Source organism: Helianthus annuus, chromosome 1 (genome assembly GCF_002127325.2).
Source record: "Helianthus annuus cultivar XRQ/B chromosome 1, HanXRQr2.0-SUNRISE, whole genome shotgun sequence".
NCBI lineage: Eukaryota > Viridiplantae > Streptophyta > Magnoliopsida > Asterales > Asteraceae > Helianthus > Helianthus annuus.
The window spans coordinates 117,784,154-117,808,984 of record NC_035433.2 but is presented as its reverse complement, the minus strand read 5'-3'; the positions used below and the strand labels follow the sequence as shown (position 1 = coordinate 117,808,984).

General features: G+C 37.8%; 3 protein-coding genes and 1 long non-coding RNA gene across 5 annotated transcripts; 1 reads left to right on the top strand and 3 right to left on the bottom strand.

Annotated features, from left to right (window-relative positions):
* Positions 1 to 465: 465 nt before the first annotated feature.
* Positions 466 to 3,216, top strand: LOC118479512. The gene is made up of 3 exons (XR_004859714.1): positions 466 to 900; positions 1,923 to 2,198; positions 2,924 to 3,216. It is a non-coding gene; the product is annotated as an uncharacterized LOC118479512 (long non-coding RNA).
* Positions 3,217 to 3,676: 460 nt separating this feature from the next.
* On the bottom strand, positions 3,677 to 5,273 carry LOC110872969 (mediator of RNA polymerase II transcription subunit 14). The gene is made up of 2 exons (XM_022121876.2): positions 4,353 to 5,273; positions 3,677 to 4,036 (listed from the first exon to the last, which is right to left on the bottom strand). The coding sequence occupies exon 1, from the start codon at positions 5,093 to 5,095 to the stop codon at positions 4,430 to 4,432; it is 666 nt and encodes a 221-aa protein (XP_021977568.1). The 5' UTR covers positions 5,096 to 5,273; the 3' UTR covers positions 3,677 to 4,036; positions 4,353 to 4,429.
* Positions 5,142 to 6,039, bottom strand: LOC110872979. Its single transcript, XM_022121882.2, has 2 exons — positions 5,659 to 6,039; positions 5,142 to 5,278 (listed from the first exon to the last, which is right to left on the bottom strand). Exons 1-2 carry the CDS (start codon positions 6,005 to 6,007, stop codon positions 5,193 to 5,195), a joined length of 435 nt encoding a protein of 144 aa, XP_021977574.1. The 5' UTR covers positions 6,008 to 6,039; the 3' UTR covers positions 5,142 to 5,192.
* An 835-nt stretch (positions 6,040 to 6,874) lies between these two features.
* LOC110872955 (DDT domain-containing protein PTM) lies at positions 6,875 to 15,681 on the bottom strand. Of its 2 annotated transcripts, none has more exons than XM_022121858.2 (10): positions 15,543 to 15,681; positions 14,428 to 15,379; positions 13,569 to 14,267; positions 12,539 to 13,463; positions 11,241 to 11,535; positions 11,036 to 11,160; positions 9,813 to 10,285; positions 9,695 to 9,723; positions 8,791 to 9,348; positions 6,875 to 8,217 (listed from the first exon to the last, which is right to left on the bottom strand). In XM_022121858.2, the coding sequence occupies exons 2-10, from the start codon at positions 15,219 to 15,221 to the stop codon at positions 7,280 to 7,282; spliced, it is 4,836 nt and encodes a 1,611-aa protein (XP_021977550.1). In that variant the 5' UTR covers positions 15,222 to 15,379; positions 15,543 to 15,681; the 3' UTR covers positions 6,875 to 7,279. The 2 variants fall into 2 exon arrangements, with proteins under 2 accessions (XP_021977550.1, XP_021977554.1); XM_022121862.2 differs by having other exon boundaries at positions 14,428 to 15,261.
* Positions 15,682 to 24,831: the final 9,150 nt, after the last annotated feature.

Here is a 24,831-nt window from a genome sequence, read left to right as displayed (position 1 = left end):
GCGAGAACTACACCCCACGGAGCGCCGTTCGCCTTGATTTTTTTTTACAAGTAGATGTGTATATTATAAACACAGCCGTAAAAAATCATGGCGAACGGCGCTCCGTGGGGTGTAGTTTTTTACACCACAAGTTTGGTGAAAAAAAAATAAAAGAAAAAAAATTAAAAACACCAAACTTGTGGCGTAAAAAACTACACCCCACAGAGCGCCGTTCGCCATGATTTTTTACGGCTGTGTTTATAATACACACATCTACTTGAAAAAAAAAATCATGGCGAACGGCGCTCCGTGGGGTGTAGTTCTCGCGGTTCTTACAACTCGGGGTGGTTCTCATTCTAGCAGCCCCCTATATATATATATATATATATATATATATATATATATATATATATATATATATATATATATATATATAGGGTAAGGTTCATGCGAGAACCACCCTTATTGCGAGAACCGCGAGAACCAATGTGAACAGGGGGCAATTTTGTAAATACATAAAACTTGTAAATTAGTCGCTCCTCCTCTCCCTGCATCTGTACTACTGGACTTCAAACAAAAACTAAATCACAATCTATCAAGAAATCACGTCCGACAATCCCACAAGCATCATCAATCTGCGATTCATCACAGCGATTTACAAAAAAAATCAAGTTCGACGCTCCACAATATCAGTAGTTCATCATCAAACTTCATCGTATGTTCGATATTAGTGCAAAAAGAACATAATCATCGATTTCACATTCCTCTTCGATTCGAAATTAGGGCAAAACGACCATAATCATCAAGATTTGTTGTACAGATAGGGATAATTTGAAGAACATATGTCGTTTAATGGAATCGCGTCTAACGGAATCACGTCTAACGGAATCACGATTCGTTGTTGCACCGTTCTGTGAATTTGTAAGTTCATACACTTTGTTTTGTAGTCGTATGTGACAATACAACTCTTAATCATCGATTCAGATATGTTATTATGTGATTATGACACTTAAACAGTCGTTTCATACCTGTTTCATATCTGCAATATTGAAAATTGTGTTATATATATGATTTTTTGAGTGAACAGGGGCGAATGTTGTGATAGAACTATATGTATTGGGGTAGTTATGTGTTTGTTCATGTAGTTTTTCTTGATGAATAATGTTACGTGAATAATGCTAGATATGATGGGCAACACACAACTTGATTTGGTAAGCGTTAGGGTTTTTTTTTACTGAACTATAACTGTTGATAAGTTATGTCATGTCGATGCACATGTGCATAGCTATAGTTATGCACATCTGCATATTTTGACAAGATATGCTTACACGGAACAGGATAATAAGGTAATGTTGTGATCTATATAGATATGCACATGTGCATATTTTCTAACAGAAACAGAACAAGATAATTAGGTAATGTTGTGATCTATATAGATATGCACATGTGCATATTTTCTAACCGAACAGGCTTACACAGAACATGTCGATTAGGTATAATTGTGTGATATATAGTTATGCACATGTGCATATCTTGACAGAATATGATTACACATAACAGGATGATAAACTAAATTTGTGATCTATATAGTTATGCACATGTGCATAAATTGTTATAATATGTTAATATGCACCTGTGCATAGTTTGCAATAATAGTCTAACAAGGTAGATAATGTTGATGCATATGACTTTGATCTATATGGTTATGCACAGTTATGCTAACATGTATTTCATCTTGGAATATGTTAATAAGGTATAATTGTGTGATATATAGTTATGCACATGTGCATAGATTGTCGGAATATGTTAATATGCACATGTGCATAATTTATCAACATAGGTTCTTAAGGTATTTAATGTTTATGCACATGTATATAATGATGCACGTGTGCATATCTTATATGTTGATCATAAATTAATGTTGATACACATGCTCATTGTAGATCATCTATGGCAAAAAAATACACGGATTAACAGATGATAGAGTTAAGCATATGTTAGACGAAGAGGCGTTGAAGCAATAGGAATGCTGGGGTGTGCTCAACAACTGGAAAAGGAACAGGCAATATGATGTTATGGATGTTAGATGTGGGTGATTCAAGGATCGAAACTGTTGGGGCGGATACGTGAAATGTTGTCTGTGTGAAGATGGCGATGAAACAGCTGAACACCTTCTTTGTTCGTGCAGGGTCTGGTATCACATCAGTCAGTGGTGCAAGGTGAGTCCTTTTATCCTGTTTTTGGTTAAAGATATCATAATTGACTCTGAGTTTTGCAATCTGGATAGAGAAGTGAAAGTTGCTTTACATGGCATTATGTTCGTGACAAGATGGTGTATATGGTTAGCCAGGAACAATAAAAGGTTCTTGGAAACTCAAGTTAAACCCGGAGAGATTATCCGTAATATTAAGCCCATCGGTTTTTATGGTATAAGAATCGGTCCAAAAAATAGGTCCGTAAGTTGGAAAAGTGGTGTAGTTTCGATATAAGGTAGCTGCTAGTCTCCGGTCTTTAGGTTCTTGTGTTGAGTTGTTTTACGTTTTGATGTAGTGGTTTGTTCGACCGCCTCTGTTTTGGATGTTGGCTTCTGTGAATAACATTTACATTTAAAAAAAAAAACTTATGCACATGTGCATAGTTTGTCATAATGGTTTTGTTGCTAGTTAATGTTAAATATGATTGGTGGTATTACGAAATTTGATTGGTAAGGGTTAAGTTTTGTTATTGAAATAAACCTGTTGATAAGGTCAGTCATGTTAATGCACATGTGCATAGTTATGCACATATGCATATTTTGTCAGATTAAGTTAATATGAATGTATTAAGGCATATGCACACGTGCATTTTTACCTTAAAACATAAACATTGTACATATTGTATGTAATATGTTTATTTCACATGTGCATACATGAAATAATTAATGTAAAATATGTAATGTATGCAGGAAAAAATTATTCGAAACTGCTCATGGATTGACAACAAAGGCGTATTTGATTAATAGGTTAACGGATGAAAAATACCAGGGAAAATGATGGACGAAGAGGCGCTGAAACAGGAGGAGTGTTGGAAGATAATTATGAAATGGAAAGAAGATCAGAAGGTGTGAGGTTGTGAACTAATGCGAATGTTATGTAGGTAGTTTGTGGATATGCAATTTATAAAGACATTTTTTTTTTGTTTTCTTGATGTCTTTTGATTGTAATATGTGGGTAGTTTTTTACGATAATGGTTGATATAAGAAGTTTGACGTATACGATGTCTTATATGGTGGTTGATGGGTTAAAACTTTATTTGATTGTTCAGGTATATTGGTATGTTTGTTAATATTCGATGTATTATGTTGTTTGGTATAGAAAATGTTGGTATTGTACATGTGCAAAGTTTGATATAGCATATCATATTACGGATGTGGTACCCTATTACGTATGGGGTACCACATTGCATATGATTATGTATATGTAAAGGAAAACGAATTACATGTAGTTAATATATTCATGTATGCACATGTGCATTGGTCGAAACAATAACAATATGTAGTGAAACATTAAACATGTATGCACATGTTTATTGTTTGAAACAATTACCATGTGAGGAGAAACAGTAAATATGTATGCACATGTGCATTTTTCAAAACAGTAACCATGTTGGTAATATTTGTTAGGTGGTCAATAATGAAATTACATACGCTTATGTATAATAAGTAATTTAATTGATATCAAAGTATCATGATCACAATCATAACATATGAATACGTATACAGACAGTGCAAAATGTTTGTAAACAAAAAGAATAATGATTAGAAACTATTTGTCATTATATATAGGATAATCAAGAATCGTTGAATGTTTTATGACGCCTGGATGAATGTCTACGAGGTTACTCAGGTTCATATATATATATGCAGGGTCTTTAGCATCATCATCAACATCTTCATCAGTATCATTGGATTCAACGTACTCCCAACTGTTAAACGTACTGTTTATAATAGGGATGTATGCAGCATCAACATCGGGTATCCAATATGGTGTGCTATTAGGTGTAGAAGTCGTAATTGTTCCTGTATAAAGAAAAAAAGAGAAAAGCATATAAGATTATGATTAATATGGTATATGGTAGATGGTGTGTATACGCACGATGTATAAATGTTTAACATTTTTTTTGGTGATGAGTATGGGGTGTTGGTAATGTGATGCACATGTGCATAATTATGTACTGATGGTTAACAGTTTATATGTGATGATTATGGATTGTTGGCACATGTGCATGTTCATGTTAATGATGGTTAACAGTTTACGGATGACGAGTATGGGTGTTATCAACATAATGCACATGTGCATGATCAGTGACGAGTATGGGTGTTATCAACATAATACCTTTAGTCACAAATCGAATGAATTGCAACTCTTGATGTTCTGTATTTGTAGGTGTATTGTGACTGTCAAGTGTATTATCAGCAGATGGACCAACCACCACCGTAACCACCATTGTCCCCAAGCCCGATAATGGCGGTATTCAGCTCTCCTCTAACATGAGCAGGAACTGTCACAGTAGCTCTGCGCACTAAGAGTGAATTTGGTGATGCTGACATGGCATTTGTAGAACGGTTAAATCCCACGGGTTGGTTTCCTGGGAGAGACATTACCGTAGGGCCTGCTCGGGTGACATTTGGGGCTGAGAGTTGCGGACCAGGAGACGCAGCCGAATTGTTGGAATTAGTTGGTCCGGCTGATGGTTGACCACCATCGAAATTCGGGTCTAAACCGTTCAACTCCTGAGCAACATGTTCCATGATGAAGGGCCGAAACTGTGGACAGGGTAAAGAACCTCCAACTGTAGGACCGCCTTTCGGTGGCGTTGCAGGTTGCAACCAAACTTGATCACCCGCAAAGCACCTCATGTTAACCGCAAAATATTTCCGGTATATTATCCGAATCCAATACGGGCCACGAAGAACAAACGACACATCAATCGGTAACAGAGTACTAGGAACGATTCCCATGCCACCTCCGCTAGCCACAGTAGAAGCAGTTAACATGGCAGATGCACCAGGGTTTCCACCAGGACCCGTACCGGGACCATAGACATGACCAACATTTGGGTTTGTACCATTTGGCATTTGCCCATTAACATTTGCTCTTGATAGTGTCAGGATAGATGAAGCCGCACCAGAAACTGCAGAAACCGGAGCAGCCCATGCAGGACGTGTTGCAGCATCAAGAGCATGCAAAGGTCCTGCTGTCAGACGAATGCAGTCCAAAAGAGATGAAACTTCCGTCCCATTGATAAAATCCTCGAGAAACTGAAAAAAAAAACAGAACTTTAAGCAATCAATCAAAAGTTTAATACCTGATAGAAGGATAAAACTATCTGAGTTTTCGCAGATTAGTACTGAAACATTCTTTTGCATGATTAGAGGCTTACACTTATTAAAATTTAACAGAAAGTAGACTTTTAATCTAATTTGCAACATAATGCACATGTGCATATGATTTAATACCATATCATTTACAATCAACATAATGCACATGTGCATATAATTTAATACAACATCATTACAGTAAGTATAATGCACATGTGCATAACAGTTAATACAATATCATTTACAAAGTATATACATCAGTCAACATAATACATTTAGTCACAAATTGAATGAATTGCAACCAGTAGATGTGGTGTTACCAGTAGATGCAGTGTCAACTGATAATGATTGATCAGGTAAATTAGCAGTCTCAGAGCCTACGTTGCCTGGTGTAAACATGGAATCAAACGTCTGTATTTCAAACCCATGAAAGGTGTGTCGATTTGCAACTGTTGTAAACACAGGATTGCAACTTTCATTTGGATTAACTGCAGGTAAGGTATTGACATCAACATCAGATGGACCCACGGCAGAAATAGGATTGAAATTGACATCAGATGGGCCAAAAAAACCAGAATCGGGATGTGGATTGTATGCAGACAATGTTGTATGATGATCATCAGATGCCGTAGGTTCAACTCCAACACGAGATGAGTCAGACAAAGCCATGTGTAGCCGAAATCAGTATACAAACGCCGAAATCAGTATCCCAATTGAATCCCCTATAAGATGTGTATATCGCCGCCTATCGCCGCCGTGAATCTAGAGAGATTAGTCACCGCCGAAGATCCCCGTCGCTGATTATGAAAAATCTCCAGCGAAACCCTAGAATGTAAATGACGATAGTGAACAGGGGATGAAATAAGAGGAGTGCGTGTTTTTTATTAGATGTCACTTAATTACAAATTTGCCATGTGTTCACATTGGTTCTCGCGGTTCTCGCAATAAAGGGTGGTTCCTAACGGATCTTTATCCTATATATATATATATATATATATATATATATATATATATATATTATTACAACAGTGATCTGATATAAGTAAAGCGTTTTAGTAGATTTAAATCGACTTCTAATCGGTCTGGCCCATTTGACCCGTTTTCTTTTTAACCAACTATTTATTTTTAGATCTAACTTATGCGCATACTAATGTACAAGTGACTGAAGCACAAACGTATTATTTTTCTTATATATTTTCTTTTTCGTTTGTAACGTTTAAAACAAGACATTTTATAGAACTACGAGTATGTTGTTGCAACATGCTAATTTTTATTTATGTCCACATATAACTTTTACTCAAAATTGAGTTACATATAGTAATACCGTTACTTTAATGAATCAAACCAATACCAACACAATATCTGGCGCAGCGCGAGGAATCCCATTAGTTGCCACATCACCTGCACAGATGCCTCAACAACCTACAACAATCGCCCCATCAGATCCTGCTAGGGTTCTGCTTGCCGGTTTGCTTAAGGAAAACATAGCATTGCTAGTAATGATACAGCAGCATTCATCAGTCATGACAAGATAAATAACTAAAGGAGTAAAACACAATAAAGATCAGCAACATGAATATCTTTAAAAAACTTAAAAAAAACCACCAACAATCAATCAAATACGACAAACAATACTAGAAAAGTCGCTCATCTATCGTGCCTCGGGTGTACCATCCATCACATAGCCCTATCAAAATGGTATACATGCCCCCACAAAACCAAAGGGGAATCGAAATTCGAAAACAAGTATATATGAACCAACCAAATGCGATCTAATCAAACACGATACACCAAACTGGCCAACTTCACTAAATAATCCGCACCCCCCTCTCCATGAACAGTTATGTACATAAACAACAGCAATATGTTAGGGATTTGAGAGGGGAAAAGACGATTATGTCCTCAATGGGATAGAAACACTCACTAACGCCACTAACACCATTAACGCCACTCTCGACAGTTGCCACATTTCCAGCCTGTTTCGGGCTCCCAAGACGAGTCTTCCTCCCACGGTGAGCAATCCTGGTGCAGCCACAAACCGCACGTCTGGCAGAACAAGTCCGGGCACGGGTCGGTTTGTGAACACACCTTACACGGCACCATTTCAAGCCCGGATTCTACGGAAAACATGGGCTCTTGTTGATCATAAGTTATGCCCATTTGGTACTGCTCAGGGTTAAGGTTATAATCATCTGTTGTTGGTCCATTCACGTCTGTCGGTGGGTCCCCGGACCCACCGACACCTTCATCCGATGCAAGCAGTTCATTGAAAGAAAAATACGTTTGTGGTTCGAACTCCATGTCTTCGTAATTTAGATCCCCGTAATCAAACATCATATCATCCGCAACCCCGTTTGCAGAAACATCCCATTCCACAATCGGAGTTGATGATTCCCCTGCTGCGGGGTTTGGATTGTTAATTCCCGTGTACATTGTCGGAATTTCGAAACCGACATCGGATTCCTTTTCCGGTTTTATATGTCTCCTGACGGGTAACTTCTTAGGCCCGGGTCCAACTCCGGAGTCAACTTCAAGCTTGTCATCGTTGACTTGGTCAATCGTTTGAAAAGAATAGAACGGATTTTCACTTTCTTCTTCGAAGTTTACAGCGTCTTCTGATTCAAACAACGGAGTGGAATCGAGATCCCAGTCCTCCGTTGTTACATCATCGTTGGAGTCAAGATCGGAATCGGATCCTAAGTTCTTCTGCATATGAACCTTTGCCATGGCGTCCTTTTTCGCCTCTAACTTCACTCGGGTGTCGGGATCCGTATACGGACATATGGGTATACGGATCCTTCGACACCTACAACATTTGTACCCGAACAATTCCATAATTTTCGACTCCTTTAAGTTAACAGAGTCTGCGTGAAACCAGTCTGCAAAAGCACATAATCATGTTAGAATCTATGTCTGCCTGTAAATGAACCAAACGAACACGAACATATAATCAAACACATTTATTTGTTCACATTCGTTTATTAAGAAAATGGGCATGTTTGTGTTCGTTTATGTTCGTTCGTTTAAAACCTAGACGAACAGTTCACGAACGTAAACGAACATAAACAAACAAACTTAAACGAACATAATTTAACAAAGAACAAATGAACATAATTGAACAAACATAAATGAACACAAAGTATCTTTCATATAAATTAGTGATTAATTACGATTAATTCCATTTAAAAAACACATTTTTATTACTAGAAAACCCAAATTAGTTATATTTGTATAAGTAGTTAGAAAGTTCCTTTTATGTTTAATGTCTATATAAATATTACTTGTATATTTAAACTGAAACGAACATAAATGAACGAACAAAATATGTGTTCATAAAATAAACGAAACGAACATACACGAACTTCCCGCTGAACAAGTTCATGAACGTTTGGTTCGTTTACAGGCCTAAATCTATGAAAACATTTAAAAAGATTAATAACGAAGAAACTTACTTTTGCATTTCTCGCATAGAATATACATCAACTTAGGGTCATACGGTTGTGTACACAATTGACACTTCGGTGCCAGCAAATGCCCGTTCGGATTACCCTTCATAAGTATATTGTTTATCCTGAATTCTGTTCCGGTGTCATTTACGTTCCGTTTCTTCCAAATCAACCCCAAACATAACTTACTGTTTTTGCTACCTTTCTTTATCGACCCCTTACTTGAACTAAAAACTTTCGGCTTTTGATCGACAGAATGCAGGGGCCGGTTTTTACTGTTTTTCTTTCCGCTTGTACCTTTTTTGGGTTGACCGGATATCAGATTGGAATATTCTAACGGTCTTTCATGACCGTGACCGTTTTGTTTTCCCACTTTAATGAGTGATGTTGAATGTTGACTTTCTTGACCTTGCAATAGTAAAGGACTAGTTGGAGAATCGCCAACAATCTCCTTTTTAGGTGTGGCGTCTTTATCGATGTAGCACCGTTTACATGTGATTAAAAACTCGACCCGCGCAGCTGTTTGAATGTCTGTACCGACAGCACACTGCTCGTGACAATAACCTGAGACACCGAAAATATTGATCTCAAAAAAAGACATACAAACATGTAGGTTTTAATATCTCGAGTAAAATGCTGTTTTCGTCCCTGAGGTTTGACCAGTTTTGCGACTTTCATCCAAAGGTTTGTTTTTGCGCAACTGGATCCAAAAGGTTTGAAAATCTTGCCATTTACATCCGTCAAGTCAGGGGTATTTGCCGGATTTAAATAGTAAGATTTCAAACCTTTTGGATCCAGATGCGAAAAAACTAACCTTTGGACAAAAGTCGCAAAACCAGCGAAACCTCAAGGATGAAAATGACATTTTACTCTAATATCTTGTATAGGCATAGATTGTGTGGTAACATACCTTGGCATACACTGCACCTTGCAGCAATCCTAAGGAAAACAAAACGAAAAAACTTTATAAGCGATGGGTGATAAAACAAATTCCGAAAACATTACGGTTGATGAAGAATAGACATTACCTAAACAGAACATCATGTTGACAAAAAGTGCAAAAGCACTTGCCCGAATTATCCCTCTTCTGCTCGAGAAACGAAAATATATTCTTGCCAGAAGCCTTTAACTGTTTTTTGCTCAACTTTGATGATTTTGTCACATGTTTAATATCAGATATTGGTGGCTTTACATCTGCAGCCACTACCATTTCATACTCTTTGATAAGATATAACGGAATGTGCATCTCAAGAAACCAGTTTTTCGACTTTTTATCACCGGTTTCCTCTACTTCTAATACTTTCTTTAAAACACGTGACGGAAGATGCTTTTGATTTTCAAAAACAACACCGTAACAAAGTTTAGTTCCCGTAAGTTTCTTATCGATAATGCAAGCGTTGCGAAAAGCAGAAGCTTCTGCTTCTAGACCTTTTCCGTCTTGAAGAGGTTGTTCAGGGCAAACAAGTTCGTTCCATCTCAAATGAAGGTCTAGGTACCTAACCTGTTGGAACCACATAAATAGTTATTACTAATTTAACACGACATATTGATCGCAAAGGGTAGAATAAGAAATAAATCAAGTAAAAGTCTATTCCCGATTCATATAACTTCCTAGATCATTTTAATCAAAAATCTTGATTATACACGAAAAAAAAAAAAACTTTGCGGGTCAACCAACCCAACACAATTAAACCCATACAAAACTAGGGCTGCAAACCAACCGAACGTTCAGCAAACAGTTCGTGAACCGTTCGGCGGAAAGTTCGTTTGTGTTTGTTCGTATAATAAATGAACGAAAATAAACAAAAAATTTGTTTGTTTAGTTAAATGAAAAAACAAGAACAGAGGCGTGTTCGTTCATTTATGTTCGTGAACGTTCGGTAACGTGTTCGTGAACGTTCGGTAACGTGTTCGTTTATTTACGATAGTTCATTAGTGTTTTTTATTTAAATGCTTTACAATTCCGACAAATAAAATATTTAATAAATATCAGTGTATGAAATATTTTGCTCCTGAACATGAACCTTCGTTTGCGTTCGTTACCTAAATTAACAAACGAACACGAGCACGTTCATTTCCTTAACGAACGAACACCAACAGAAAATCTTGTTCGGTAAGTGTTCATGAACAGTTCGTGAACACATGTATTTCCTTAACAAACAAACACAAAAAAGGTCTTGTTTGTGTTCGTTCGGTTCGTTTGCAGCCCTATACAAAACCGTTCCAAGCAAGCAACTTTTATGTGGATTACCTGAAGAGCAAGTTGTGATGCAGTTTGACTCAAGTCAACTGCAGCTCGCCAGATAAACTGACGGCTTCTTTTAGCAATCTCAAGCCCGTCAACATATTGCACACCATTTATCTTTTCATAACCACCTGATTAAATAAATAAAATTAGAAGTCAATCAAACTCTCTTAAACCATGTCATTAGCAACCAAAAATAATTTAAATTTACCTTGTCGAGCAGCATGCTTCATCAACCTTTGAGGTAATATCCCTTTCTGGAAAACGTGCTTAGAAAGCATACCACCACGCCACCAAGCAAAATCACTTGATACATCTTTGACATCAGCGTCAGGGGTTTCAGGTATTACGATTGACGGTTTTCTACCGGGCCTGCCTGGCCCACGTTTTTTAGCGGACCCTACTACGCTTTTCGCACTTTGACTGGGTTGACTTTCTGAACCCGTATCATCTACGAGCCTGATCCAATCTGAAGAAAACGCAATGTCGCGGATATTCCTCTCGAACTACATACAAACAATATGATTGTATCAATACTTGTATGACATAAATGTAAATAAAAAACGATAGTCAATAAAAAAAAGGGGCAATTTTATATATACCCCTACAAACTTGCAAAATATCATATATATACCCATGCAAAATTATAAATATCATATATACCCTTATAAAGTAGTTAAAATATCATATATACCCAATTCATTAAAAACGATTTAAATAATGACAATTTTTACCCTTAATTTTCTAAAACTTTGAAATCTCATATACGACCTTTTAACTTCAAATATTATATTTACTCATTTCTAGCTTAATTTATTTAGCTTAAATATTATATATGAAGAATACTATTGTTTATGGGAAATAATAAAAAATAAAAATGGGTAAAAATAAATCTTAGCTTAAAATGTGTCATATAAAAATATGAAGTTAAAAGATGAGCATACATGAAAATTTGAAGTTAAAAAAAATAAGGGTAAAACGATTATTTATTAACTATTTTGAAAGGGCATATATGATATTTTTAGTTTTGGTTGGGTATATATGAAAATTTTCAAGTTTGTAAAGGTAGAAAAAGTATATCGTACTATATGCCTTAACGTACGCTGTGTACGCGAGGCAAGTTCGCATGTTATAAAAATCTAATGCTATAATTTCGCATGTTCTATTACATTTCCGAATCGCATGTATATACATTCTGAAAGTCGCATGTTATATTATTGAAAGTGGCATGTAAATCGCATGTTATATTATTGAAAGTCTCATGTATATTATTGAAAGTCTCATGTAAATCGCATGTATATACATTTCTGAAAGTTGCATGTTATATTATTGAGAGTGGCATGTAAATGGCATGTTATATATAGAAATGAAAGTCGCGCGTTATAAACCAAAATCGCATGTTGATAATGCCTCGCGTCCGCAATGTACGTTAAGGCATTTTGTACGTTAACCGGCCTCGTAAGGGTATATATAAAATTAATCCATAAAAAATAGAGATAAAATACTTACTTCAAGCAAGTACGCCTTTATTTCACTCAAAGTTGCAGCTTCCTCGACGTGTTTCTGCCATTGACTTCGATAACTTGAATTCAAAAAAGGCCCAACGGTTAAACCGTACAGACTTTCTTCCATGAATATAACATAAGTTGCAATAGAAGCAAGACTGCCCTCCACATTTTTCGACTGGCGTGAAGAAGAAAGTATCTTTGCAGCACCTTTAATGGCATTTGAAGCAGCTGCATTCAACAAACACCCTCTTTTGCTATTAATAGTAGCTTTACAAGAAAGACACCAGCCACATCTTTCTCTAGAAACTTCCACAAGTTTCTTTTCGTAATTCGGCCAGTAAAAACGTTTAGCAGCAAGTGAAAATGCTTTTGCCTGAAGTGAGTAATTAGCAGACATAAATTTCCTATGGCTGCTTGTTGAAGATTGAGTTTGTGTCGCCAGTTTTTCTTCTGATGATAGAATAGCTAAACTAGCACCGGCTGATGCAGCAAAATCTCCATGAATGTAAACGTTTAAGTACGCTTGTGGTTTAAACGATAAACCCATGTAAGACTTAGCTATATTAGCTTCTTTCTTGTAAAGCAAGTTAGACAAATCATACGCGCTGTTTGTACCGCTTTTATTATGGCTATTCCCATTTTCAGAAGATTTACATTTATCTTCACATGCAGTTACCAAATCCTTTTTTGAGTCATTTTCAGCAACACCGTTAACGTTTCCAGCATTAATAACATCCGGTGCATTAACTGAATCAGGCATTCGAAATATATTTTCCGGAATTTCCCAATATTGCAAAATACCCTTGCATATTTCCATGTATAAAGCTGTATGCTCAACAGAACAAGTAAGTGCATGCAAAACTTTTTGAATATCCGCAGGTGAATAGTATCGGATATGTGAGCCCGAACTTGCGGGAGCTTTCATCCTGCATTCAATCATTCATTAATAAATTTCATATACAAAATGTCCATATAACGAAGAGCAAATATAAAGAATAAAGATAAAGGTTCTGAAGGTTATGGAATCATACACTAGTAGATGATCACAAGATCCCAAAAACACTTGCTCGTAAGGATCAATACCGAAAAACTCAGCTCCTTTTAGAGACGATTTCTTGGTAACAACCGGCCCGATTCTGTTAATCGTACATTCTGGACAATACCAGTCCCCTTCGGGAATGAACATTTTCATTACGCCTATACATCTGGAGTGATACGATGACGGACACCCGTCACAACAAATTAACGTCCCATCCATCCCACATAAGCGGCATTCGTCACCATTACCATCATCATCATCGTCGTCATTGTCATCCCCAGTAGTTTTGGAAACAGGAGCGGTTGGCGTGTGGCTTTCCGAAACATCTTTTACAGCTTCTTGTTCCTTGGGCAACGGATTCTTACGAGGACGGCCTCTTCTAGAGATATTTTCATTACTTACAACAACTCTATCAGCAGCTCTATCAACAACTCTATCGGGATCAGGGCCGAATTCTGATTCTTCACGGTTGTCGATTTCTGCCATTAGTTCGGCTGAATTCGACGCATCGTCACATAACAGCTGCAAAATGGTTAACTTTCTACCGGGCGATAGAGTGTAGTAGTCTTTCTCCAAAACGGTAAGGTAAAAATCTTTCCATTCTTGCCCTTCTGTGTATCGCATAGCCGTTAGATATTGAACTACGAACTCTGGCCACGTTAACGAATCCAGCAAGCTCCAATCCATGCTTCTGAGCAAAAGAAAAAACGATAAATAGATTGAGATAATCTACATTTCTACAAATATAATAAATGCAAGCCTTTCATTTGGAAACTATTGTTTTGAAAGTCATAACGCCGAGAAAGGTGTGATATACATTATATAACAAAGAATATGACTTTGATAAATACCTGAGACATTTCTGTGCAAGCTCCGAACCGTCTGAAGAAACGGTTTCCACATAACTCTTCAATGCACGAATGAGAGCAACGTGAATTGCATCCAACAGTGTATTATGAACGGTACTATTAAGAGCACCAACAAACTCATCAAGTCCAAAAGGACTTAAGAACAAACAAACGCTAAACGAGCGCAGGAAGCTATATACAGAAAGAAGGTACGACACATCCTCCTCGGGGACCCCGAAATTTCCGGAAGAAGGCGGCAATTGTGGCGGTGGAGGACGTTCAACCTCCGCCACATCAGCAGACGGCTCATAATCACTTAAATCACTCGATGATTCAACATCCGCCTCAACCTTCTCAGCACTGGTTAACTCAACACCATTATCTACCACACCGCTATCACTAACCACAGTTTCAACCTTTTTACCACTGTTATCATTTCCAACAACATCCGATTTAACCGACTCTTTTTTGGCTTTTTTCAACAAATACGCATCTAACGACTTCTTCCTCTTCCGAAATGCAGCATCCATCTCACTATCCTGAACAAGAAGCGCTTTCACTTCCTTCGTTTCCAAATCCTCAAAATCCCCATCCTCATAATTAACCCTATACAATCCCGTATCATACGAAACAATCTTCCCTAGAAACTCACCACTCTCCTCAAACTCCTTCTTCACATACCGCCCGATAAGCACCAACGACTTCCCAACCGCCGCTTTTTTCGCCGTTTTCTCCACATCTTCTCCCCCCTTCCTCTTCCTCTTCCTTCCTCTACGCTTAACCACCTCCGGCTCCATTTCGCCCAACCGATTCAGATCCGAATCACACTAATTCAATCTACAATTCAATCAAACCTAATTCAATCAACAATGAGGTAACTTATGACACAAACTTTTAGCAAATTCACAGATCTCGTTCGCGATAACAGATTAATCGAATGTTATAACCTAAATCGCTGCATAAATCAGATAAATCACATAAATCACCATACTTTATACGAATTTCTGCTTTCTCGTAATCAGGTCACAACTGTTAATATATATATATATATATATATATATATATATATATAGATATATGTATGTATGTATACAGATCGATGCAGATATGAATCGTACCTTGTGGAGAAAAGTTAGCTGGTAGAAGGATCTAGATTTAGGGTTTCATCTCTTCAACGATGTGTGTGTTTGTGTGTGTGATTTAGCCCTAGAGAGAAGAATATTTGGGGTTTTTTCAGTACACACTCTTCTTTTCTTCTATGTAAATATTTGATGATGGTTTTTTAGATTGAATCGTTCGAGTTGGCTGACTCGTGACTCGTCCGAGTTGGGATTTTAAATTTTATTATTTAATGTTTCCCTCTTTTAGTTATAAATTAATTAAAGTTCGAGATTAAGTTAATTGATGTCAAAGTTTTTAGGGGTGAAGGGAGGGGGCGGTAAACTTGTCGGTACCGAACCCCCCTCCATCGCCAACCCTTTACCGCTCAAATGTTTACCGAAATGGGGGGAGATTTCGGTAAGTGGTCACTGATTCGGTGAGAGGGGGGAAAGGGGAGTGAGATGGGTGTGTGATGGGGTCCATTCATTCTCAACCAATCACATATTTTTCCTTTTTTTAAATGGTTTACCTAGGTAAACCACCGTCAACGTTTTTGAGCATTAGGTAAACAATTTAGGTGAATTGACGTGGCACTGTGTCACAGCCCCCTGATCCCTAATTCTCGGGAGCGGGCGGCCGTGAGCCAGTTCTGGTGGTATCTCGTTATTATCAAATTTGGCAGCGGAAATTTCATCAGGACCGTAGTTAGGAAATATTTAATCAGAGTAAAATACCACATTTTCCATAACATTAAACACATGGGTAAAACCCAAGTTTTCAGTACACACTTTTCATAGGAATAAATCCTATTTTTATTTAAGAAAAACATCTATTTCTTTTAGGTAACTTTATTGCCACTTTTCCAAGCTTTCAGTGCTATCCAGCTGGCTTCTATTTGGCTTTCACATTTTGTTACCTGAAACGCGTTTTAAAAACATTTTGTCAGTGGGAAATACTGGTGAGTGAATCTCAGTTTAATCAAGTTTAAATAAAAATTCACAGTGAACAGTATTGAGGGCGCATCCGCAATTACATTTGTTTCCAAGTTATATCAATTACCACCACACGGTAATGTCGTTCCGACTTATGGTCATGTTACTCCTTTACCAGGTGGTAACAAATTTTGTATACAAAATCCCAAATTTACCGACTGTAATTGTATTCTTACAAATACTCAATAACTGCTATTCGCATGGAAAAGTATTTAAGGTTTTGTAAAAACAGTTAACAAAAAGAGGATTACTCACATTGCTGTTTTAGGTTTTTCAGTAAGGATTTCCTGGGAATAATCTATAAATTACACAAATGCACGTGTGTTAGTATAATAACCCATTTTAACATTAGTAATACCCTCCCCGAGATGGCATTCCAACGACTACGTCGGGCAGAACCACGACAGCCGTTACGGAACCCTAGATCAATCGAGCAGAGTATCTAATACGTCTCCAGGGGTTATGATACTTACATCGTAGCAGAACCTCGCTATTTAGGGGGTATTAGACCCGCGTATAATGCCCGCTATGTAAAATTGAGAGAAAGAAAGAAAGATTTGGACGAAACAGACTGAAGACCCGAGCTCCCATTATATAGGGGCTGAAAGTGACTCTTACGCGGCCCGCGTAAGAGTAGCCTTAGGGCTACTTGGCCCGCGTTGACTCCGGGTCAACGTGTAGCTCGTCCGGATCACCCCTAGACTTGACACGATGATGACACGTGTCATCACCGGGCTGCGCCACATTTTGGAGCTCTCGCGGCCCGCGTAAACTGATAGTGGGTCTTACGCGGCCCGCCTGAACTAAAGAAATCAACGAAATCAGGTTCCAACCTTGAAACCGCCCGCGTAAGGTTGGGGTAGGGTCCTACGTGGCCCGCCTCAGCTTAATTAACTTGTTTTAAATTTATTTTTTTAATGCTATAATGTATTTCGGGCTCGGGTTTCACATACGGGTTGTATTTAAAGACATATTGGGACATTTTAAAATATAATAGGGTCTCAGAAATATTATGAGGGTGTCGGTTCACGTTAGGGCTGTTATATCCTCCCCACCTTATTTTAGAGCTCGTCCTCGAGATCTATTTGGAACAAATGTGGATATTTCTTTTGCATTTCTGATTCAAGCTCCCATGTGTACTCAGGTCCTCTTTTAGAGTCCCGCTTTACTTTGACCATAACTAATCTCTTATGCTTGAGGTTTTTGATTTTCCTATCTTCAATTTGTAGAGGCCTTTCTACAAATTTGAGTTGTTCATTTACCTCTATATGCTTAAGAGGCACTACAAGTGATTCATCAGCTAGACACTTTTTGAGATTAGATACATGAAATACATCATGTATTCCTGCCATTTCTTCTGGCAGTTGTAGTTGATAGGCTACATGTCCTATTCTTCTAACAATTTCAAAAGGTCCAATATACCTGGGACTTAGCTTTCCTCTTTTGATGAATCTTACCACTCCTTTCCAAGGAGAGACTTTTAACAATACTTTGTCACCTATATGGAATTCTAACGGCTTACGTCTGCTATCAACATAGCTTTTCTGTCGATCACGTGCTGCTTTCAGTCATTCCTTGACTTGAATGATTTTATCTGTTGTTTCCTGTACTATCTCAGGTCCAGATAGTTGTTTTTCCCCATTTTCTGCCCAACAGACTGGGGTTCTGCACTTTCATCCATAAAGTGCTTCGAATGGTGCAGCATTGATACTTGTGTGATAACTGTTATTATAAGAAAATTCTATTAAAGGTAAGTGATCGTCCCAATTACCTCCGAAATCAATTACACAAGCTCTAAGCATGTCCTCCATTGTCTGAATTGTCCTTTCGCTTTGTCCGTCCGTTTGAGGATGATAAGTTGTGCGTAGATTCAGCTTGGTTCCCATTGCTTTTTGGAAACTTGTCCAAAAATGAGAGGTAAAACGACTATCCCTATCAGAAACAATTGATAAAGGAATCCCATGTAACGAAACAATTTCATTTACGTACAATTTGGCTAATTGTTCCATACTAAAAGTTTCTTTCATTGGTAGGAAATGAGCTGACTTAGTTAGTCTATCTACAATCACCCAGATTGTATCATTACCTTTTCTTGTTTTGGGTAATTGGTAACAAAATCCATTGTTATCAATTCCCATTTCCAAACTGGCATTTCTAACTGTTGTAACAAACCTGAGGGTTTCTGGTGTTCAGCTTTAACTTGTGAGCAAGTTAAATATTTAGAAACATAAGCTGCTATGTCCTTTTTCATTCCTATCCACCAGAAATTTTTCCTTAAATCCTGGTACATCTTATCACTTCCTGGATGCATCGTATATTTAGATTTATGAGCTTCTTCTAATATACGGTGACGTAAATTTCCTAATTTAGGTATCCACATTCTCTTTTTATGGAATCTCCAAATTCCATCTGTTCCTTGTTCTATTTCCTTAATCATTCCTTTGAATTTTTCAGCATCTTCCTTGATTACTGATTCTTGTGCTTTTCTAATCTGTTCATTTAAATCTACTTGTAGATTTAATTTAAGAGAACGTACCCTTTTTGGCTTTTCGTGATACTTTCGACTTAAAGCATCTGCCACTACATTTGCCTTTCCTTCATGATATTGGATATCACAATCGTAATCACTAAGCAATTCCATCCAACGTCTTTGTCTCATATTCAACTCTTTTTGCCCGAAAATATACCTTAGACTTCTATGATCTGTAAATACGGTAAACTTACTACCATAAAGGTAATGTCTCCAGATCTTAAGGGCAAAAATTATGGCTCCTAGTTCTAAATCATGGGTTAAATAATTTTCTTCATGATTCTTAAGTTGTCTAGATGCGTAAGCTATAACCTTTTGACGTTGCATCAACACACATCCATAACCTAACTTAGAAGCGTCATAATAGACTACAAAGTCTTCAGTTCCTTCTGGTAACGCTAGTATGGGTGCATGGGTCAATCTTTGCTTAAGGATTCTAAAGGCTTCTTCTTGTTTTGGTCCCCATTCAAACTTAACGGATTTACAGGTTAACTTAGTTAAAGGAATGGCTATTCTAGAGAAATCTCGAATAAACCTTCTATAATAACCGGCCAATCCTAAGAAACTTCTAACCTCAGTTGACGACTCAGGGGTTTTCCATTTGGTAATCGCCTCGATCTTTGTTGGATCCACATGAATTCCTTTATGATAAACTAAGTGTCCAAGAAATTGTACCTGCTCTAACCAAAACTCGCATTTGGAAAACTTAGTGTAAAGCTTTTCCTTTCTTAATAGACTTAAAAGTAAGTGCAAGTGCATTGCATGATCCTCTTTACTCTTAGAGTAAATTAGAATATCATCAATGAAGACAATTATGAATTTATCCAAATATGGCTTACATATTCGGTTCATCATGTCCATGAATGCGGCTGGGGCATTGGTTAAACCAAATGGCATGACAGTAAATTCATAATGACCATACCTTGTTCTGAATGCGGTTTTAGGAATATCCTCTTCCTGTACCTTTAATTGATGATATCCTGATCTTAAATCGATTTTAGAGAAAAATCGAGCTCCTTGAAGTTGATCGAACAGATCATCGATCCTCGGTAATGGATACCGATTCTTAATTGTGACTCTGTTCAATTCACGGTAGTCAATGCACATACGCATTGATCCGTCATTCTTTTTAACGAACAAAATCGGCGCTCCCCATGGTGATGAGCTTGGTTGTATGAATCCTTTCTCCAACAATTCGTCTAACTGTTTCTTCAGTTCTTTCATTTCAGCGGGTGCCAAACGGTAAGGTGCTTTGGCAATTGGGGCTGTCCCTGGTAGCAGATGGATTCTGAATTCAACTTCCCTGTCTGGCGGTAGCCCAGGCAATTATTCTGGAAAGACATCTGAAAACTGGGACAGTACTGGAATGTCTTTTAGTTCTTTTCCTTTAGTGTTAGTGATTATAGAAATCAAATACACTATAGATCCTTTTCTTATACAACTTGCAGTTTTCATCACAGAGATGAATTTAGTGGATCTAGATGGTTTATCTCCTTTAATTGTGATCTTTTTACCCTTTGGTGAATTTACTTGAATCGACTTTTGATCACACATAATACTGGCTTTGTTGGCTATTAACCAATCCACTCCTAAGACAACATCAAATACAGCCAGATTCATTGGGTAAAGGTTTGCAATAAATTTTTGATTAAAAATTTATATTCTTGCTCCCTGCAAGATTTCAGAATTTCCTTACGGTTTCTCCATTTGCTGTCTCTACTAGACATTCGTGTGGTAGTTTAGTTAATGATTGGTTTAGAAGTTTGCAAAACGAAGTATTAATAAAACTTTGGTTTGCACCAGAGTCAAATAATACTTTAGCAAAAATATCATTAACTAAAAACGTACCAGTTATGACGTCCGGAATCATCTTGGCTTCATCTGCAGTTAGAACAAATGCTCTATCATTTTTAGGGTTCTTATTGTTTGCAGCTGGTGTAAGGACTGCCAAAAATGTCCCTAAACGACCCGTAAGTGAAAACCCGGACCCCTGAAACTCTAACATACATGAAAAATCAAGAAAACAAGAAAAATGGTCTTCAGGCGGGCCGCGTAAGGGTTAAGCATGGCCTTACGCGGGTCGCGTCAACATGAAGTTTGACCGGATAAGCATCCGGGACCACGTGTTGACCAGGTGGTGACCCTACTCGTGACCCATTAGACCTACACGTAGACTAGGCGGCCACGCGGGCCGCGTAAGAGTTATGTATGGGTTTACGTGGGCCGCGTAAAACCCAAATTCAGGCTATAAGTAGCCAGTGCATGGGACTTTCATTCTGTTGTCGAAAACTTTTCACAAAAACGAAGATAGACTGCTTAAAGCTATAATTCCACATAGAGAGGTGCTGCCACGATACCGGGTATTAACTCGATTGCTATTACGATTCAATGTCTGATCGATTGGAACTATCCGATGGATGTTTAAGTGCTACTCGCATTAGGGTTATACTTTGTCATTCGTCGTGAATTCGATGGATGTTTAGTATCGCACTTTGTCATTCGTTGTGAGGGTTTGTATCTCGTGAGTTATCGTAAATGCTGTATTAGTTACTAACCTAGTTCGTGTGCATTGTTGTTTAAACTAGGTTATCAGGCTTATCAGTAGGCTAAACTCTGCCCGTATAAACTTGCAATGTGAGTCATTCTCTTTTTCTCAATAATGTATTTTACAATACTCCAATCATTTTCAAAAGGTTATAATTACAGGGATTAAGTCATGGTTATCTTAATCACTGGCTAGTGGGGTATTGTGCACATTACTAATTTCTCACAGTTAGGCTAATCAATCCTAGCAGTGATAATCATCACTACTTGGGTGAAAGGACCCAATAGTGGTATGACCATCATCACACGGCTGTGACACGGCGCCAGATAAAAATAAGATAAAGGCCATTGTAATCGATCTTATGCTGTAATTGATAGCTATGTGTCGCTTTATTCAAATTGAATGATTCACCAGTATTTCCCCGCTGACAAAATATTTTTAAAACATGTTTCAGGCGACCTCATGTGAATCAAGAAAAGTGCCACGGAGCACTAATCAAGCTTGAAGTGGTGGCTCAGTCAAATAAATAAACATGTTTTGTAAATCAGGGAATTTCCTCGGAAAATTCCTCTATTGTAAATTACGGGGTCATCCCAAGTGATGAAATAAAATAATCAGGGCATTTTCAAGTTTTAAAAGATCCTGTTAAAATCTTCCGCTACTAAAATCAATTAATAAATACCACGGGTTTTCTGCCCCATGGCTCCTGGACCGGGTAAAACCGGGACGGGGGCCGTGACAGAAAAAGGTGGTATCAGAGCCACTGATTCAAAGCGAATTAAGTATTCTTAAATACTTAAATTCCTGATTGCCATTCTGTGATTATGTGAAATTTTAGTTACAAGAATTTAACTTAGAATTTTGTGTGTCTCTTCATATATGCTAACAGCATGAATGAACTATCAGAAGCCCTTCAAAACTTTACTATCCATACAACAGATATGGATACTACCACGGGCTATCAGGCTGATTTGGAGGAGCCAATGGTATTCCGGGCTCAACCCGAGGATAAACCAAAGGCGAAAAAGAGGAGGTTTGTAGGTTGGAGACGTGTGCGTAGGAAGAAACCAACGATACCGAAGGCAAAAGCTAAAAAGGTTGAGGATCCCAAGGATAAAGGAAAAGGGATAGAGATTGGAGAAAGTTCTGGGCAAGCTCAAGAAATGCCGCCTTGGGAGGAGTTAGATCAGAAACTGGCACTTAGTGACCTCATCGGACCTGCCGATGAACACTTTTTCTATTACCCAGTTGAATCCCAACTCCCAGTAAATTTGGAGCCGTCTATCCCAGATTCCATTGTGAACCCCCAACCTCTACCCGCAGAACTGGAAGAATGGTGGACCACCGACTGGGAATTTCAGAACCTTTTGAATAACCCTAACACATTTTTCCCTCAGTTCGACCCGGAGCATGCACCAAACCCACCAATGAGCAATGAAAACTTAGCTGAACTCCGCTACTATGGCGAGGAGTTGGTGGATGCAGGGAATAGAATTCGGGAAGTGGGAGAACAGATCTCCTGGAAGTACGACGAGAGTGAACATCGTTTCTAAAATACAGCTGACGGGGAAAGTGTGTGATGGTGTGTTGTTTAATAATAATAAAATAATAGATAATATAATCTTGTAAAATAACTAAAATAAAACTTCTGTAAAATAATCAGTGTGTACGGATGCATACTACTAAAATATATAAAATTGGATAGTCGCAAGGTCGACAATTTTGGCTGTACATGTTAGTGTGATTGTGTGTTTCTGTCTTTCTTTTATTTGACTATTTGTTAATTTACAGTATGGGTAAGCAAAGAATCTCGGACATCTATCGTCAACTAGATAATTCACCAAAAGATAAGGGAACCTCATCTCAAGCAAATTCCTCAAAATATTCAGCAGATACTAAGGAAGGAATATTTGTTCGTAAGACACAATTTGAGGAACCACTTACCCCTAAGAAAAGACGTCGGATTATTAGAAAAAGTCAAGAAAAAGAAATGATCAATGGTAAGGAAACTCAGGAAATAAGTAATAAACCCCCATGGGAAGACGAATCAGATGAAAAATGGACAGATCTTTATATGTTAGCTACTACAGCAATAAATGCCAACCTCTAATTAAGTAAACTGCCAAACCTGGACCAACCAATAAAGTTAGATCTCAACACCTTTATTCAGTACTAGCACCTATATCATCTATACACCAGAAACTCTAGTAAAAAAAAGAAATAAAACAAAAGTATGCCGAGTAAAATGTCCCTAGCTAGATTAAAATGCACAAACCTAGTATATTTTAAATTTCAGTTGTAAGTTGTAATAGACATGTATATAAATAAAAGTCGACTATTTAGCTATACATGTTTAATGTGATTTCGTGCGATTACTTTAATTGCATTTGGTCATATTTATTCGTACCAATAACTTATTTAGATATATTGTTAGTTATCAGATGGAACACGCTGTGAATGAACCAGTTAATGAAGTTAATCAATCGGAAAACCATAACGAGGATCACTTGTTAAATCGACAAGATATAGAACATATTGTCGCTCAGGGAATAGTTAATGCTATTCCGGCAATCATCGCTGCAATTAAAAATCCTGTTGAGCCTTCACAAGCTCACCATAGTAAACGCACGCGCGACGATAATTTCAGTAATAGTGTTAATGGATGAGGTAATGATGACAACTTAATTCAGGCCCCAATACTTTGACAGATGAACTGGTACGCATGCAAGAAGAAAATAGAAAGAAGGACCTGGCTCAGAAAATTTCCCAAGGATTCCGAGGAGGTAATGCTAGTAACAACTTCCGGAAAAGAGGAACTGGGTAATCCTCCACTATCCCATTTTGGAGGATTTGCAAAAAAGAAAGCATTCTGGGAAATGCAGAGGATATTGCAATTTCTGCAAAATTCCAGGGCATCAAGAAGAAGATTGCAGGAGGAAGAAATCGACGATCTGCTTCAACTGTGGAGAAGCTGGACATTTTAGACCAGACTGCCCTAAACTGGTCAAACCAGCTAATAATAAGGCTAAACCTGCGGAAGGAACGACCAAGAAGAATGCAAGAGCCTTCCAGTTGACTACCCAAGAAGCGGATCTGATTCCGGATGTGATAGCGGGTACGTTTCTAGTTCACAACGTTTATGCGAAAGTATTATTTGACTCTGGTGCAAACCAAAGTTTTATAAATACTTCGTTCTGCCAAGCTCTTAAGTTACCTTTAACCAAACTTAGGCAGATTTA